Raw genomic sequence first — 18,939 nt, forward strand, 5'->3', positions numbered from 1 at the left:
TTACTTTAAATGACCATTGAATAATCCCAAAAAAACAATGGATGAGTGAAATAATAATATAAATCATGAAACACAGTGCAAAAAATTATTGGATACAAATACCTACCGTATATACACACAATGTAATATAATGTGATATACCAAAAGCATACGCATGCACAGGGAGTGCATATAATGAAAGTGAATGAATAAATAAAATAAATAGATAAGAGTCTCTAGGTCGTGATCCCAAAGCCAAGTGTTGATGGATGGAAAAAATTTGTGCAGGAACACCTCTTGTGGCTCTTAGCAGCTCACCTCAAAGCTGTTGTACTAACAGCCTAATAATCCACAGTTGCACCAGGTGGCACGATCTATCTGGAAGTATAATTGGAGGACAAGGAGGTATAACAGGGAGGTATATAGCGTAACTCTGTGACCCTTCTAGTTGCTCAGAAAGGATGCAGTATCAATGCACTCACTCAAAATAACAAGATAAAGAACCTATCTCCACGAGCGCCGAACTTGTAATAGATCCTGCTTGTCTTTTCCTGTCCCTCTTTATCTCCTGGGCTCACACTTGCGGCAAATAATAGCTCAGAGAGTGGCAATGGGGTAGAGAAGAGAGAGGAGACACATCGCATAATCCCGTAGGGAACAGATTTATTGATAAAAGCAATATAAAAAAATCAAATTTAGCAGCTTAACTGGTGACATATATCCACGAGCATCGAGCTTGTCTGCCGACCGTCAGAATGTGCAGTGTCCAATGCTCCAATCCCGATGCGTATCGTCACGTCACGTCACTTCATCAGGGGATAACACTGGGTGTATGACATGAACATAGATAGTCTGTGGATAAGGGCGGCCGGCGGCCATTTTCTTGAAGCCTGCAAAGCAATATCCATAGATCGTAATGCAATACGCAATATTGCCTAAGTCTGCTTGGAATATACACATAGATGGGCATCGCAGGCAAGTTAAGGCAAATGCAGGGCTGCTGGCCAGGGGGAAACAGTAGGAATACCCAGACATTAACCTATGCAGGCTGATGAGGCAATGATACATTTAAAAACATGTGTGTAAAAACGTATACAGGGAGTGCATGAAGCAGTAGAACGGGCATTTAAAGAGGGAAAAAAAAACCGGGCAACTAGTATAGCAAGCACCAGCTGCTAAAACATAACAAATCCTAAATGCACCTGACTGCAAGCCTCATAAATATATATAGATATAGATGATATTACTGATACTAGTAACTGGTAAGAGAACTGGTAAGAGAAAAAGCCTGAGCCTAGGCAATGACGATATTGGAGAATATATGGGTTGAGCCCATTTAGAAACGTAAAAATACTGTATAGGTGTATATACTACGCATTTATAATGCACATATCAGGTGTTAGGGTGCATAAAGCCGTTAGAGTAAAAACTCCAGAACATCCATAAACATGGGACAAAAATGACATGGACACGTAGAAAACGCAGAGGAGCTCTATACACGGCACAGAAAGAACTTTGGCACTGCATGACACATATCATATATCAAAAGACCATAGGTAACATATACATGGAGTAATAGAATAAACCATAAAATGTCCTGCTGTGTGCGGTAAGGGAAAAAACAGGAGAAAGCGGGGGGGGGGGAAAGAGCTGGTTGCTGATGGACCTTAAAAATCACTCAAAAAGCAGTTCAAGTCATACTCAATATTGAGTCCTTTTGATACAAAGGTGTCAATGGAGAAAATGTACTTAGATTCAAGTTGACTCAAAGACCTAACTTGATGGCCAGCTCTCCAGGGTCTAGTATATGGCACAATTCCCCAAAATTTGAGATGCGAGGGGTCTTTCTGGTGGGCTTCTAAAAGTGTCTAGAGACGCTATGTTTAGTGAACCCGTGTTGAATGTTTTTAACGTGCTCTTTAATGCGGATCCTCAGCAGTCTCTTAGTGCGGCCGATGTATTGAAGGCCGCAGCTGAACTCGAGGGCATATACAGCGCCTTCAATGTTGCAGCCAATTACATCTTTTATCTCATATTTGGTGCCATTACTATTGGATTTAAAGTTAATGGTTTTCCCATTCGGTTGTTTGATATGGATGCAGGAGTAACATCTCTTGCATGGAAAAAATCCTTTGCCTGTGAAAAAGGTGAACTGCTTTTTGGGGGGGTCAATAACGATTTTAACCAGCTGGTCCCGGAGGGTGGGGGCCCTTTTTATAAATAAAAATGGGCCTTTCTGGTAGCACCTCTCCGAGTCCACTGTCAGATTTTAAAATGTGCCAGTGGCGTATAATAATTTTCTCAATTTTTTTGTATTGGGCATTGTATTCCAGGACTACAGGGACTAGATTAACCCTACTAGCTGTTTTTTTTTTTTCCAACAGACAGCTTCTAGATATCTTCGATACTTCTTCTATTTTTTCTTTAATGAACTTATCCTCATATCCTTTTTGCACGAATCTTTCGCCTATCATATTTGCCTGTATTTGTAATTCCTTGATGTTGGTACAGTTACGTCGGAGTCTCATCATCTGGCCTTTAGGTATGTTAAATAGCCAATTCTTATGATGGCAACTGGTAATGGGAAGATAGCTGTTACGGTCAACATTTTTAAAGAAAGTCCTTGTGGAGAATTTCTCACCTACCCTAGAGATCTCCAGATCCAAGGAAGGGATGGACTTTTCTTCTATTTGCCAAGTTAATACAATGTTTTTATGATTGGCATTAAGTGTTTCAAAAAAAAAAAATTATTGGTTACGATCACCTTTCCAAATAATAAAAATATCATCGATGTACCGTTTGTACATCACAAGGTCTTCCGGTTGATCAATAAAAACGTATTCTTCTTCCTATTTCGAAATAAATAGGCCGGCGACGCTGGGGGAAAATTTGGCCCCCATAGCCACCCCGGTCTTCTGTTGATAGTATTTGCTATTGTACCAAAAATGGCTATGCTTGAGTCAAAAGTCGAAACATTTGATAATGAATTTCCTCTGTGTACATGGGAGTGTCGTATACTTTCGAAGTCCCCATTTCGTGGCATCGCAAGCTAAGTAGTGAGGAATAATAGTAAAAAAGCGACGACACATCGGCCGTCGCCATAAGGAGGGGTCCACCATCGTTCCTTTCTTCTAGAAGTCTCAACATTTCCTTAGTGTCTTTGAGATATGCCCAGGTTTTCTGCACAGCCGGTTGAAGGTACCGATCTATATACTGCCCTAACCTTGCTGTAATAGATTCAATCCCATTCACAATGGGTCTAAGGGGAGGGTTAATTTTGGCTTTATGGATTTTAGGGAGTGCATAAATGATAGGGGTTCTACATGCTTCAGGTATCAGATATCTAGCCTCTCTTTTATCTATAACTTCCCTTTTAAGGCCTAGGTGCACCACCTGTTGCAACTCTTTCTTCCATTTGAATATAGGATTATTAGGCAGTAGGCAGTATGGGCCAGATTCACAAAGCACTTACGCCGACATATCTAGAGATGCGCGGCGTAATTCAAAAATGCGCCGCACGTATCTTTGCGCCGTATCCTCAAAACGAAATACTCCTGAAAACCAGATTTTTCCGTCTGACGTAAAACGATTACACCGGCGCATCTTGAAGTGCAAAATACGATAGACACACCATTGATTTTCTATGCTAATATGCAAATGAAGGAGATAGGGCGGTCCACAAAAGTACGCTTGTGCGGCGTAGGCTACGCCGTGTGCGCATCTGCTAGTTTCAGGGCGGAAAGTTACACCTTATAAAAGCTGCCCTAACTTTACACCAGCCGTGTAAATGTCAGCTAAAGCAACACCGTTAGGGAAGAGCTGAGCACACACACTTGCAGGACAACAATCTGTATGCCAACATGCCAGGGGCATCCATGCTCATAGCTATACTAATGACTTTAGTAACCGAGGGTACCCCCTCTTCTGAGGGAACAGCAGCCAGGAGACGCCTCGCAGAAGGCATCTTTGCACAGTAAACACACACATTAATCATGGCACAATGAGAATGCATGCATGCACACCCACTGTGGTCCTTAGCACACACACCCCACATCCTCATCGAATTGGATTAGACCCAAGTACCCCCCATGGTACTAGGGAGCAGCAACGCCACGCCAAGGCTCCAATTATGTCACTGTGCATTCATACACCATTCACATGGACCTGGGATCACTTCTCCCTGGTCCTGGGGATCCCTACTCCACCAAAACTGAGGGTGACACCCGTTTTTCATCAGGAATGTCACCCCCACATTCATACATCATTCACACATCATTCACACACATAAAACAAATCATAATTACAGTAGAATAAAAAAAATAAAAATAAAAAGTACATCCAATATTAACGGCGGCGGCGTGAGCTACGCCTGGGCCGGCCACGGCCACGTCCAACCAGGGGAGACTCATGGGGGGCGAGCAGGGGAAGGAGGAGCCTCCCCTGGTGACTGTCCTCCTGCTGGCCTGCCCTCCAAGGCCACGGCTATCCTGTTCAGTCCCACAGTGAGGGCAGCCTTATTGGCCTGGACAGCCAGGGTATTTGCGTGGACAGCCTGGGTCAGGGCACTCACCTCCAGGGACACGCCTGCTGTGGCGGTCTGCAGGTCACAAATGCAAGTTATGACCGCCAACGAGTTTGTGCTCAATTCACTGACCGAGTCCTTAACCACTTGCCCACCAGGTGAATTCTGGCACTTCTCTCCTTCATGTGAAAATCACAATTTTTTTGCTAGAAAATTAATCAGAACCCCCAAACATTATATATTTTTTTTTAGCAGACATCCTAGGGAATAAAATGGCAGCCATTGCAATACTTTTTGTCACACCGTATTTGCGCAGCGGTCTTACAAGCGCACTTTTTTTGGATAAAAATCACTTTTTTTAATTAAAAAATAAGACAACAATACATTTTGCCCAATTTTTTTATATATTGTGAAAGATAATGTTACGCCGAGTAAAATGATACCCAACATGTCACGCTTAAAAATTGCGCCCGCTCGTGGCATGGCGTCAAACTTTTACCCTTAAAAATCTCGATAGGCGACGTTTAAAAAATTCTACAGGTTGCATTTTTTGAGTTGCAGAGTAGGTCTAGGGCTAGAATTATTGCTCTCACTCTAACGATCGCGGCGATACCTCACTTGTGTGGTTTGAATACCGTTTTCATATGCGGGCGCTACTCGCGTATGCGTTTGCTTCTGCGCGCGAGCTCGTCGGGACGGGGCGCTTTAAAAAATTTTTTTTTGGTTTTCTTATTTATTTTTATTTAGTTTTATAATTTTTTACACTGAAAAAAAAAAAAAAAAAAAAAAATTGATCACTTTTATTCCTATTACAAGGAATGTAAACATCCCTTGTAATAGAAAAAAGCATGACAGGTCCTCTTAAATATGAGATCTGGGGTCAAAAAGACCTCAGATCTCATAATTAGACTTAAATGCAAAAAAAAAAATAAAAAAAAAAAAATGTTTCTTTAAGAGGCTGGGCGGGACTGACGTTTTGACGTCACTTCCGCCCAGCAGAGCTATGAGGACGGGTGAAGGAGATTTCTCCTTCAGTCCCGTCCCCGCTCAGCTGCCGGACACATCCGATCCCCTCCGCCGCTAATGACGGCTCCGGTAAGCGGCGGAGGGCGCGGGAGAGCGGCGGGAGGGGGGGGGCCCCTCTCCCACCACCGATAACGGCGATCTCGCGGCGAATCCGCCGCGGAGACCGCCGTTATCGTGTACACCACCGCCCCCTGAAAAGATGAATATCTCGGTTGTGGCAGCAGCTGCTGCCGTTATCGAGATATTCAACTTTAAAAAGAGGACGTCTTTTTGACATGGGGCGGTGGTCAAGAGGTTAATTGAGCCCAGGCTGTCCTCCATCTGGGCCAAAGTCCTGGTGACCTGACCCAGATGTTGGGTCTGCCGGGCCTGGTCCCTCCGCAGATTGGCCGGCAGAACCTCGGCCACCCCCCTGGTCTTCTGGGTGGCCTTCCTGCCTGCAGCTGAGGCTTGTGGCCTGGGAGGAGGGGAGAGAGAGACCTTTGGGGGGGGGAGCCATGTTGGGGGAGGAGTGGGAGGGGCTACCCCTGATGGAGGCCTGACCGCTTCCAGCCACAGGGGCAGCCACAGGGGCAGCCACAGGGGGAGCATCATCCAAAGCCAAAAGGATTTCCCTGGCAAGGTCCATCCGATCATCCCCAACCTCCCCCCCCCTCATCCTCCTCCCCCTCAACGTCCTCATGCGCTGTAATCTTGGCCACCTTCTCACGGACCAGGCTCCTGAGATCATTGATCTTCTTAGCGATCCCACTGGGGGTCTTCGTCCCCCCCCCCGCATTGATCTCCTCAGTAATCTGCTGAAGGATCGCCTTATTCTGGCCGGGGTGGTGTCCCGGCTCTCAGGGCCATGCAAATATCGCCCAAATCGGGTGATGGCCCTAGCGAGGATTTGCTTTTCAAGCACCGAGAAGTTCAGCTTTCTCCTCTTAGGTGCCATAACACCACACAACAATCAGCACCAAACACACACAAAAATCAGACAGAACAAACACAAAAATACACAGAACAAACAGAGACAAAAAGACACAGAACAAACAAACAAAAAAATACACAGAACAAACAAACAAAAAATACACAGAACAAACAAACACAAAAATCACACAGCAAAAAAAAAAAACTGACAGCTAATACAGATTTCAAAAACCACACAGAAAAAAACAGACACAAAAAACACTCAGAACAAATAAACACCTAATACAAACTCCTCTAACACTATCCAATAACTCTTACCTACTACACTCCTACACAAACCAACACACAGCCACAGACAACAGAGCAAAAGCACCTCGCTTCAGGAAAGGGAACACAGGGATGTACTTTTGCAAAGGAAGGGCGTTTGTCTGGGGCTATTTATACACAGGGCGTATCTCACTAAGTCTGCTTGGCCTATTTCCTATCTCGCTGATTGTGCAGGGCTGAGTTCTGAGCATGCCCAGTGAGGTGCAGATTCGTGCGCGCATGCGCAGTACGGCCGGCCCTTCATTTGCATGGGGTCACGGCTCATTTCAATGGAGCACGCCCACTTCCTTCCTACTTGCAATAACCCTGTCTTACGCCTCGGTATTTACGTTACGCGGGCGCACATTTGGGCGCAAATGCTCTGTGGATACGGCACTTACGTCACAAAATTGAGCCGCCTTAACTTAACTGACATACGTTAGGACAAACTAAATTTGCGCCGCTCTACGTGAATCTGGCCCTATGTATTTGGATGAAAAGCATTAAAGGTTCCTGGGCAAAGCCCCTTCACCAAATCCTGTACACAGTCAGCGGTCCTCCCCTGATCGATCGATCTTAGATGCAGGTGTGTCGCAGTGACATTTAGGCCCCATGCACACGAGACGCTGGTAAACGCGTGTTCAGAGGCATTTGGACAGCTTTTTCAACTGCCCCTGAACACATTCAATGTTATCCTATGTGTCCATGCACACAGTCACGTTTTTCTGCGTTTTTCGGCAGTTGTGTTTATGCTCGGTACCGGCGTTTTGCCGCAATTTCTTTTATAGGCGTTTTTAAAGGTGACCTATTTTTTTTACATTAGAAATCTCAAAAATGATTGCAAATGATGAAAAAACATTAAAAAACATAAAAAACAGTAATTGCTTGCATTGCATTGTGGACAATCCACAACTTGTGGCAGGTGACGTGGCCAGTGGCAAGTGGACAATCCACAACTTGTGGCAGGTGACATGGACAGGTGACGTGGCAGGTGACGTGGCCAGGTCATGTGGCCAGTGGACAATCCACAACTTGTGGCAGGTGACATGGCCAGGCGACGTGGCAGGTGACATGGCAAGTGGACAATCCACAACTTGTGGCAGGTGATGTGGCCATGTAACACGGCCAGGTGACATGGCAAGTGGACAATCTGCAACTTGTGGCGGGTGACGTGGCAAGTGGACAATCCACAACTTGTGGCAGGTGACGTGGCCAGATGACATTGCCAGGTGATGTGGCCAGTGGACAATCCACAACTTGTGGCCAGGTGACGTGGCCAGGTGACGTGACAAGTGGACAATCCACAACTTGTGGCCACCTCAGGTGACGTGACTAGGTGATGTGGCCAGGTGACGTGGCCAGTGGACAATCCACAACTTGTGGCAGGTGACATGGCCAGGTGACGTGGCCAGGTGATGTGGCAAGTGGACAATCCACAACTTGTGGCAGGTGACGTGGCCAGGTGATGTGGCCAAGTGACATGGCCTGGTGACGTGGCAAGTGGACAATCCACAACTTGTGGCAAGTGGCATGCCAGGTGATGTGGCAAGTGAACAATCCACAACTTGTGGCAGGTGACGTGCCAGGTGATGTGAACAGGTGATGTGGCAGGTGATGCGGCCAGGTGATGTGGCAAGTGGACAATCCCCAACTTGTGGCATGTGACGTGGCCAGGTGACGTGGCAAGTGGACAATCCACAACTTGTGGCAGGTGCCGTGGTCAGGTTACGTGGCAAGTGAACAATCCACAACTTGTGGCAGGTGATGTGGCCAGTTGACGAGGCAGGTGACGTGGACAATCCACAACTTGTGGCAGGTGACGTGGCCAGTGGACAATCCACAACTTGTGGCAGGTGACGTGGCCAGGTGATTTGGCAAGTGGATAATCCAAACAATTACTAATGACCCTGGGCTATTTAATGGGAGATCTTGAACACACATCTATGCTCCGATGAAGATCTGTTAGGATCGAAACATGTAAGCATCACGCTTATCAGCGATGAAGCAGGACTGACCACCACCACAGCCACCTGATTATATTTTTACTGGGGGCCTTCTCTCCCAACTTAAGAATCTATTTTTACTGCAGCATACATCACTGCAGGGACATCACTTTGAGACATACAGCAAGTATTTAAAACTGCATGCTGACTTCTTATTGCCTATCTACACTGCCATCTACTGGCATTCAAAGACATTACAAAGGCATCTATTCACCCTGGAACTGAATGGTCTGGCCTTGGTATGCAGAGGACCTGATTTGAGGGCGCACTTCCCACCATACCACTGAAGGAATCTGCAAAAAAACGCCGGCCTCTGTAACCAGAGGAATCTCTGAAATCTACAGATACTGACTACTTTCCAAGGGTGGTAAGATCTAAGCAATAAGCAGTTTTTGATATTGTGATCTGGTTTTTCAGCTGTACCGAAGTATGGTACATCCTGCTGATTGCAGCCTCTACAGCAATCCTTGCTTGGTTCCAACAGATCCCATTATATGGTAATCACACCTATCACTGCCAAACTAGCAGTGTTTCCAATGACTTACTTGCTGCTGTCTACCATTGAATTGTAGTTCTATCTACTTCTTCTCCATGTGGAATTTGTCCCCTATGAACTGGTGATAGAATTGATTGGAACTGTATCCAGCTTCACAGATTTTTTTGCAGCTATACTATCCTCAATCTAGCCCTGTGATTTATATATTCTTTATCATGCCCCAGTTCTTTGATTCCTGCAGGTGTATGTAAGCTGTGTGTATGATTGTGGTGGCCACTTGTCCTTGTTTAGACTAACGTCTAATTTTACTAGTGCTGTGGAGATACTGGCACTTTGTGTTATTAATGTGTTTTTATGTGGATAATTAATAAATTGCAGTCATATTTATCCGTATTCCTTTTTGACCAATTCTTTTTTTCTCTCCCAATTTTTGATATGCAGTACTAATTCAGAGGAATGCAGATGGTAGTATTTAATATTATATCTATGACCACCATCAAATCGGATAAGATGATCTGGTTAGTGTGACTAATGCAGGATTGCCTCTTGTCACCTATCTCTGACTGCTTTGGATGAGTCACCATTGCCTATATTTTTGTGAATTATTTTGGATAATCCACTTGTGGCAGGTGACGTGGCAAGTGGACAATCCGCAGCTTGTGGCAGGTGTCGTGGTCAGGTGACGTGGCAAGTGGACAATCCACAACTTGTGGCAGGTGACGTGGCCAGTTGACGTGGCAGGTGATGTGGCCAATGGACAATCCACAACTTGTGGCCAGGTGACGTGTCAGGTGACGTGGCCAGGTGACATGGCAAGTGGACAATCCACAACTTGTGGCAGGTGGCGTGGCCAGGTCACGTGGCAGATGACGTGGCAAGTGGACAATTCACAACTTGTGGCAGGTGACGTGGCAAGTGGACAATCCGCAGCTGGTGGCAGGTGATGTGGCAAGTGACATGCTAAATACACGTACACTGCTGCTCTCTCAGCTGCTACTCACTCTGGTCTCACAAAATGGCTGAAATTGTTAAATAATACTGTTTCTTGAGCTTAGGGAGGGTCTTATGATGTTTCTTAACTAAACGCTTATAAACGCAAATGCGGTAAAACACGGTAAAACGCTGCGAAATTTGCGGCAAAAACGGTTGTTTTAAACGCTGTTTTTTGTGTTTGAAAATGTGTGTTTAGATGAGTTTGCATCTGCGTCTCGTGTGCATGGGGCCTTAGTCCTTGAGCTGTTGCAGGGTGTCCATCTTTAGCATGGACAGCCTGTTCCTCTGGGCTGGAGCTGCAGGCTGTGTGCCCCTTAGTAGGTCGCGATTCCACACACAAAGAGTGCAGGAGATGCTCTCCTGATGGGGTGCAGGCAAAAAGAGGCTCTGGCCTAGTTCCTCTGTTTTTTTATCGCTTTACCCACAGTCCTTTAGTGCTGTCTTATGATTGGCTCAGGCTCTTCCAATAGGGAGTTTACAGACAACCTCCAATAGGAAGTTTAGAAACAAGCCGTTTTGAATGTCTGTATGAAGAGAGAAGGGGGGGGGGTGAAAAAGCCCACACTGCCGCAGCAGACAGATGTCCCCTAATAAATTAGATCAGTCTGGAGAAGTACCTGCTACATAAGCAATGGCTTTTATACTGAGGTAAGTAAGAAGCTGAGTAGGGGTCTATGTTAATTTAAGTCAGGGCGCTAGGATAAGGTGCTAGTTATCTTTTTACTAAATGTGAACTAGTCCTTTGCGTGTGCATCTCAGTTCCTTGCAGTATGAGAAGGGGGCAATGGTGAAGCACGTATATTATTTTGCAGTAACTGAGATTACATATTACTAAAAGGGAAATTATGTTATGTCATTGCTATAAAAAAAAGGCACGCAGGGTCATGGCTGAAAGCAGACATACATTAGAAATCAGAGCGACAAACTACAAAAAGCGCGGGATCAAAATGAATGTCATGAAAGGATAAAATCCTGTTACACTTGATGGTAAAAATAAATCCCCCACTTGCCATCAAATCTTCTATGACTCAGCAGTGCCTGCTAATAGTCTCTTTATATCTGTCCTGCTTTCCCCCTTTAGAGATATCCAGTGTGGCAAATTAACTATCTCATGTGTCTCTGCTAATTAAGCAAAGTAAATGGATGTTCTCAATTTATAAGTATGACAGAAGCCACTACAGGGAAATGTCCTCATCTTCCAAAAAAGAAAAAAAAAAGAAAAGAAAGCAGCTGCTTTTGCTGTATGTACAATGGCTTTGCTTACTAAAACATCCAACTGAGCCACCTTATGCTTCATATAGCTAATAAGCAGGTAAAACTGGATTTATGATATTAATTAGCACCTATCATTTTCTAGCAAACAAAATATGAAACTCCACTTTAGTTCAGAACAAAAAACATTATATTTAAATGATATAAACAGTAACATAGCCTGGGGGTGGGACGGTTCAGGTGGTGAGGTTGCCCTGGCGCAACATTTAGAGGGACACAGTCAGGGAAATGGTAGAGAAGGAGTGGGCTCCAGGATGGCTGTTGGAGGAAGAGAGGACCCCTGGGAGGCTGGGAGAGGAGGAGAGGGCTCCTGGGATGATTGGTGGAGAAGGAGAGGGCTCTGGGTTGGTCAGCAGTGGAAATGTGGGTCCTTGGGTGGTTAGAGGTGGAGTAGGCCCCTGGGTAGTCCCGGGTTAGGAAAGAGGACCTTGGGGTGGTTGGTGGAATAGAAGGCTCCCCAATTTGGTTGTTGGTGGAGGAGAGAGTCCACCAGGTGGTTTTTGGAGGAGGAGACGGTCCCACAGGTTGTTGCTGGAGGAGGCAGCGGCGAACAGGGAAGGGGGGCAATTGCCCCCTCGGCCACTCTGATGCTCTATAAGCTGCACCATTGTACCTGCTCAGCCTCCTTTTTCTAGAGACCTGGCCCGCCCCTCTAGTGATGCCAGGGCCAATTGCCAGAGAAGAGATTGGAGCAGAGCCAGTCCCACATATGACATCAAAGACGGACATAGGGGAGCTGGAGCCCTTTGCCCTACAAAATGACAGCACTGAGGTGCCTTTAAGCGGCTGCAGGGTGAAATGGAGGGGATTGTTTCCTCTACGTGCTGACCCTCCTACCCACATGCTGCTGTCCTGAGCTCCTGTGTAGTCCCCTACCCCAAACCTCATCCTTTGCAGCACTGCCGGGTTCCCCCCTCCCCTCTACCGCTTACTGCTGCAAGGGATCTGTCAGGATGGAGAGCAAGAAAGAAGCCACTAAATGTGTCATTTACCAGTCCCTTCATTGTCTTAATGAATAGTCAGTGATCTGTACCAATCACTGACTCTGTCCATTCATAAAAGACTATGCTTCAGATTGTGAATGAATGTGTAGCTCTGTACAGAACTGTTCCTGTCCATTCATGCTGTACAGCTGAGGCTTCAGAGATGGAGATTGAGGGCTGTGTCCTCAATCTCCTTTCTCTATCTCAAAGGTGAAACATCGGAGGTCTGTTTAGAGGTCTCTGGTCTGATGCAAGGGGAGACTCTTATGTAAGGGCCACTTTGATGGAGGCTTTGATGTAAGGGGGAACTCTAATAGGCTCAAGATTTTTTTATTTTATTTCTTAGCTTTGTTTTACTGAAGTTCTTTCTCTGTTGTGTTAAATCATATCATGCTGATTACAAAAATGATCCAAGTAAGACTTCTTCATTAATTTATAAAACTGACTTTTTTTGGCCGTGAATATTTGTAAACTATTCATTATAGGCACACAGTACAAGTACTTTGAGCCACAGCACCTGTATTATGTGATGATCATGATGGTAATGATTATTGAAGGACAGCGAAATACAGCCTAAAGCCCCTTTCACACTGAGGAGTTTTTCAGGCGGTACAGCGCTAAAAATAGCGCCTAAATACCGCCTGAAAAACTCCTGCCCAGCCTTCTCAATGTGAAAGCCTGAGGGCTTTCACACTGAGGCGATGCGCTGGCAGGAGAGAAAAAAATCTGTATGTATAACGCTCCTTCACCGCTCCTTCCCATTTATAACAATGGGAAACCACGGTAATACCGCCCGCAATGCGCCTCTGCAGAGGCGCATTGCGGGCTGTATTAACCCTTTATCGGCCGCCAGCGGGGGTTAATACTGCACCGCTAGCGCCCGCGGCAATTCCGACGGTATGGCGCCACTATTTTTTGCAGCGCTATACTGCCACCGCGCCTCCCATCCCAGTGTGAAAGGGGCCTAAAAGTAGTGTTTTTTTTGCCCAACCCAGTGGGCGGAATGAAAAAAAAAAGTACATTTTTAAAATACATTTTGCTTTGATATACAAGCGATGTCTTGATATACAAGCAGCGTCATGTCACAACTGAGTATAAAAGAGCAGAGAGGCGCCTCTAAGTGTATCAATATGGTTACATTTAATGAAGGTACAACATTTAGCAACTCACATGGTTGATGATTAAAAGATACACATCTAAGTAAGCAGGCATCCGGGGGAAAGCTGTCCACATTCTCTGCATCGCCATTGATGCCATCCCTTCTCCGCAGCACTCCAGTGCTTCAAGCCTCACTTTCAGATCACTCTACTGCAGGGTAGTCTTCCCGGGTTACGATTGCAGACTGACCACAGTGAGAGCCGGCAGTTCGGAGGACGGTCTATGTGGACCGCTTTACCCCGGATGCCTGCATACTTAGATGTGCCTCTTTTAGACATCAACCATGCGAGTTGATAAATGTTATACCTTCATTAAAGTGATTGTAAACCCTCTGGGACAAGTTATACCTACAGGTAAGCCTAGATTAAGGCTTACCTGTAGGTGCTTGCAATATCTCCGAGACCTACATGGTCTCGGAGATATTTGCAATGTCCCCGAGCGACGACTTCAATGGCGCATGCGCCGTCTTGAAAGGGCCCTCTCCCGCCGCCAGAAAAAGTGACCCTGCGGTGAATTGCCACAGAGACCACTATTATCTTGAAGCAGACAGCCCGCTCTTGAAGAGGATACTGGGGATATGGTGCTAGTTGCTACCATAACAACAGTATTCCTCTTCAAAGTAGCGACGTATAACGATGGCGGGCGGTCCGGAAAGGGTTAAGGACCCCCTTCCCTTATCTTGATCTCCTGCACTAAACTGTCAAAAATCACAGAACGGGAGGAAAAAAAGATAATTAATTTAAACTCTTTTTCTATGTCTTCAATACTAAAGAGGATTACATTACCATCCTTCTGACAATTCAGTTCAGAGAATACCGAGCACCCAAAATCTTATGGAATGATGCTATAGCACAAAATAGCAGCATGTTCTCCTGTGATTTAGGCACTCCTCGGGCGGAAGCAGGGGTAAGCTAAGTACATTACCTAACTGTTTTCCCCCACGGGTGTTTTTCAACAGTTTTGTGCAGCAAATTAAGATTGCAAGACACCGCCCACCAAAAAAGTGGACCTTACTATTTAGGTGCATTTAAAGTATAATTATACCTAAGAGCAAATATGTTCTGTGTTGCAGCTTACTAGATCTTACATGTAATAAACATTAGTTTACCTTTTTCCGGTTAGGTTCATTTTGGTAACATTACCCGTTAATAGAAATACTTTGTAACTTCCTGAGCACTATATAATAATCTCAAACAACGTTATGAGCTTTTCAAATGATCTTCTGTGCACTTCCAAACCCCTACGCTTTATGTATTGGAGAAGAGGGGGAAGTATCTTTAGTCCAAATCAAGAGAACAAACTAGGGTGACGATGCTGATCCACCATAAATATAGTACAGTGTGAGAGCGTTGTCACTCTGTGACAGTGTGTTACTGGCAGGATCACCAAGTAAAAACAACAGGAAAAAAACATCATAAAGCTGAGTTCCACCGATATAAAAGTCAGCAGCCACAAAAAGTGTAGCTGCTGACTTTTAATAATCGGACATTCACCTGTCCCACGGTCCAGCGATGCGGGCGAACGAAGCCCTGCTTCTCTCCTCTGCGCCAGCATTCTGACTGTGGGTGCACGGCTGTGACTCCACAGCCGGGCATGCACTGTGCATGTGTGAGCCGCGCTACACGCTGTGATTGGGCAGGCAATCTTCTGGGACTCTGGGACCTGTGACGTGTCCCAGAATATTGCACAGAGGGATGGGGAGAGGTGAACTTCCTTCTGGCGCTGCGGAGCCCCAGGAGGAAGTGGGAGCTGAATGCCCCTAAAAAGAGGGTATCCGCCCCCCCGAAAAATGACATGCCAAATGTGGCATGTCAGGGGGTCACCTTCACTTAAAGTGGAAGTTCCATTTTTGGGTGGAACTCTGATTTAAAGACTAACCTAACTTTTTTGGAGAACGTGAACAGTCTCCTCTGGTTGATCAATGTGCATTGCAAGGATTTTAGAAAACTTTAAAGCAGAGTCCTACCTGCTTCTGTTCTTAAGGAAAAGCTGTATGTTCAATTATGTCCTTGGAAATCTGGTTCCTGATGTGTGTCTGTTCATTCTAATTAGCTGATGCAATTTCAGTGTTCTAATGAGGTTAGAAAGTTGCAGTGTCTGCATCCCTTTAGAAGTAATTAATGCTTGAGTAGTATCTCACAAAAACTAAAATTCCTATTGCAGAGGATACCTAAAATCGGACTTGTATCTTAGCGCAGACATCTTGGAAAATAAGTGAGTCCATCACATAAGCTGGAAATTACATTTCGGAGGGCTTTCCATACACCTCCAGGTTGTCATGTTGTATAGAATTTTACAGAAAATTACAGCAGATTGCAGATTGAAAAGGGAAGGTAATTTCCTACCAATCATCCACTCGTCTTCTATTCATAGATCGCTTTTCATTGATTTCATCAATTGTCTCTGTTGATTGTGTGTACATAAGAAAGCATTTCCCAGCATACAACTATGCATCCAGGATTTTCTGATGGGTAGATGCTTTACAGTAAAATAGTATAATACTTGATCATTATAACTGGTGTTGCTCAGTATGTTCTGGTGTTTTTTCATTTAACACATGTAAATGCATCACATGTTCTAATATGTTTTCTTCTCCCTTTGAATCAGGTATAAGCCTGGTTAACCCAATCTTAGCAGCTGAAGCTGAGGAGATCAAGCAGAATATATGCAGGCTAAATCAGGAGGTAAGAAATGAACAACGCCCAATGTATTACTGTTATTCACAACAACTAAGCTTGCTTAACCAGTTGAAGCATCTACAAGATTTTTAATAGCTAAACCCCGGACACAAAAATAAACACACAAGACACAAATTCACTTTCTGAGCACCAAATGTCTTTTCAAACCCATGTATTACCTTGCTAAAGTAGTGGTGACATTATCACTCTTCTGCACATAGCCTGTGCAGAGGGCAGAGCTGTGGGAGGGACCCAGCAGGCCCACCCACTACAGGCTGTCTCAGCAAATTAGAGAAGGGGGCGGAGACAAGACCAGTCACATTGCACAAGGATAGAGGGCAGCAGTGACTGGTCTTTATTACAGGAAGCGTTTCACACTGGATTACTGCACAGATCTGGAAGAATTACATCAAGCCCACCAATATTCAAGAGAGAATACACATGACTTATGTATTATTACAATGTTTGCTTATCCTGGAGTTCCGCTTTAGGATCCATGGGCCAGATCCACAAAAGGGATACGCCGGCGTATCTACTGATACGCCGTTGTATCCCTGTTTCTATCTATGGAACTGATCCACAGAATCAGTTTCTCATAGATAGGCAGAAGATCCGACATGTGTAAGGGACTTACACTGTCGGATCTTAGGATGCAGTACCGCATCCGCCGCTGGGGGCATTTCTCGTTGAAATCCAGCGTCGGGTATGCAAATTAGCACTTACGGAGATCCACAAAGCTTTTACGCTTAGTTTTTTCTCCGTGAGTATTAGTTTGCTGTCGCAAAATTAGGGCTGCTTTTACAAAGTGTAAAGTTAGTACACCATGTAAAAGTAGACCCTTCTTTCCCGCGACGCTGTCAATTTTTTTTTTTTAATTTTTTTTCCCCGCTGCATCTCTTTTTTTTCCCGACGCGACTTTTTTGACCCGGCGCGATTCACAAAACTCGGCGTAACGTAATTTCGCGCAATGCACGTCGGGAAAATAACGTCGGGAGCATGCGCAGTACGTCCGGTGCGGGAGCGCGCCTAATTTAAATGGGACTCGCCCCATTAGATTAGGAACGCCTTGCGCCGGACGGATTTAAGTTACACCACTCAAAATTTCTAGGTAAGTGCTTTGTGGATCGGGCACTTAGGTAGAGATTTTGCGGCGGTGTAACTTAATTTTTCCTGTTTAAGTTACGCCGGCTTTTTGTGGATCAGGCCCCATGTTACTGTCACTTGGCTTGTATTGGAATTTGAAAAAAAAATAAGGGAATGTGAAATACAAAGGTTTTATATACTGTATACTTTCATTACATATAGTCAGAGATAAGTGTAGAATGCTTTATTCAATTCCATTTAAAAGCCATCAAATCCATGGTATAAAATCCATTCTATAATACCCAGTCTGGTGAAATGTTTATGCTGGAACTGATCTGATGCTCAGACTTTTGTGATACAAGCAGGAAGTGTATGCAGGAGGCTCAGTGATTGGAGTTAAGCCAAGTGCTGACCTTGAATGCAGCAAGGCAAGAGAAGATGTGATGCTCTTTTTCTGCATTTTACCCTCTCTGTCTGAGCAAATGAAAAGAACCATCAAAAATAGAGAATTTTGCAGGATAGGCCGATGAAAGAGAAATGCCCTGAATTACTTTGTGTGTGTTATAAAAGATGCACCATTAGATATCCTGACTATGGTATAAATACATTAACCCCTTATCTGCTAAGACCCACATTTTTTACTCAACCTTTACCTTAATAAATAACTGACACCACTACTGTAATCTTTGGAGTAAAAACTGGCCGTAGCAGCCTCCATTTATTTTAAATAACCTTTTAAATATTAAATAACATTAAATAACATTTTCACACATAACCTTTATTAGACCTGAGATACAATATTTTTAACCCTGCTGGTGCTGGACTTTGCAGGCACATTAACACACTTGTAACCATTCTAAAACGTTTTATGAGCACTGCTGTACCTAACTCTGGTCTTAGGCCTCAAGCCGAAACTGACTCAAAGACGACCAACTGACCGCAGTGGCCCCATTAACCACTTGTCAGCTACACCTTGGTAGACTGGACTAACAGCCCCTTCAGAACCCATACCACCTCTGGGTAATGGCATCCACTTCAGGGTAATTTCTTCTCCTGCAAAGTCCAAAACACCCGCCACCAGCACCCAAAGGTAACTCCTTACCTTTGGGCGCACCTCCACACCCTCAATGCTCGCTGTATCCCGTCCTGTAGGCCCAACACCCACATATCAATCCCCACGTCGGTCAAATGAACTCCATCTCTCAGCTGATACCTCCACGTATCCACCTCCAACTCAGGGTGACTAACCACCAACCCGCCGTTCCGAATCACAAATTTAGCCACGTCCCGATTAATCTTTCTCCTGGCCCTGTTCACACCTTCCCATGATCTAGCCATCCGCCATGAAGACCTTCCCACAATATCAGACCATATCACTACCGTTTCCGGGTAGGACATGCGAATCCTCAAGAAATCAAACTTGATGTCTCGTGCGACATCCAACATAGAACGCACCCCCAAGTCGTTGCCCCCCGCATGGATCAACAAAACGTCCGGCGGTCGATCCAACCGTGCAAACTTGTGCACG

At 45.0% G+C, this 18,939-nt stretch overlaps 1 protein-coding gene across 1 annotated transcript in view; it reads left to right on the plus strand.

Annotated features, from left to right (window-relative positions):
- Nucleotides 1-18,939, plus strand: part of KCNH4 (potassium voltage-gated channel subfamily H member 4) — a 162,302-nt gene that overhangs the window by 133,785 nt on the left and 9,578 nt on the right. Inside the window, exon 19 of the mRNA XM_040329946.1 lies at nucleotides 16,258-16,334. Coding sequence (XP_040185880.1) covers nucleotides 16,258-16,334 — 77 coding nt within the window. The remainder of the gene's footprint in view (nucleotides 1-16,257; nucleotides 16,335-18,939) is intronic.

This window comes from Rana temporaria, chromosome 12 (genome assembly GCF_905171775.1).
Source record: "Rana temporaria chromosome 12, aRanTem1.1, whole genome shotgun sequence".
NCBI classification, from domain to species: Eukaryota; Metazoa; Chordata; class Amphibia; order Anura; family Ranidae; genus Rana; species Rana temporaria.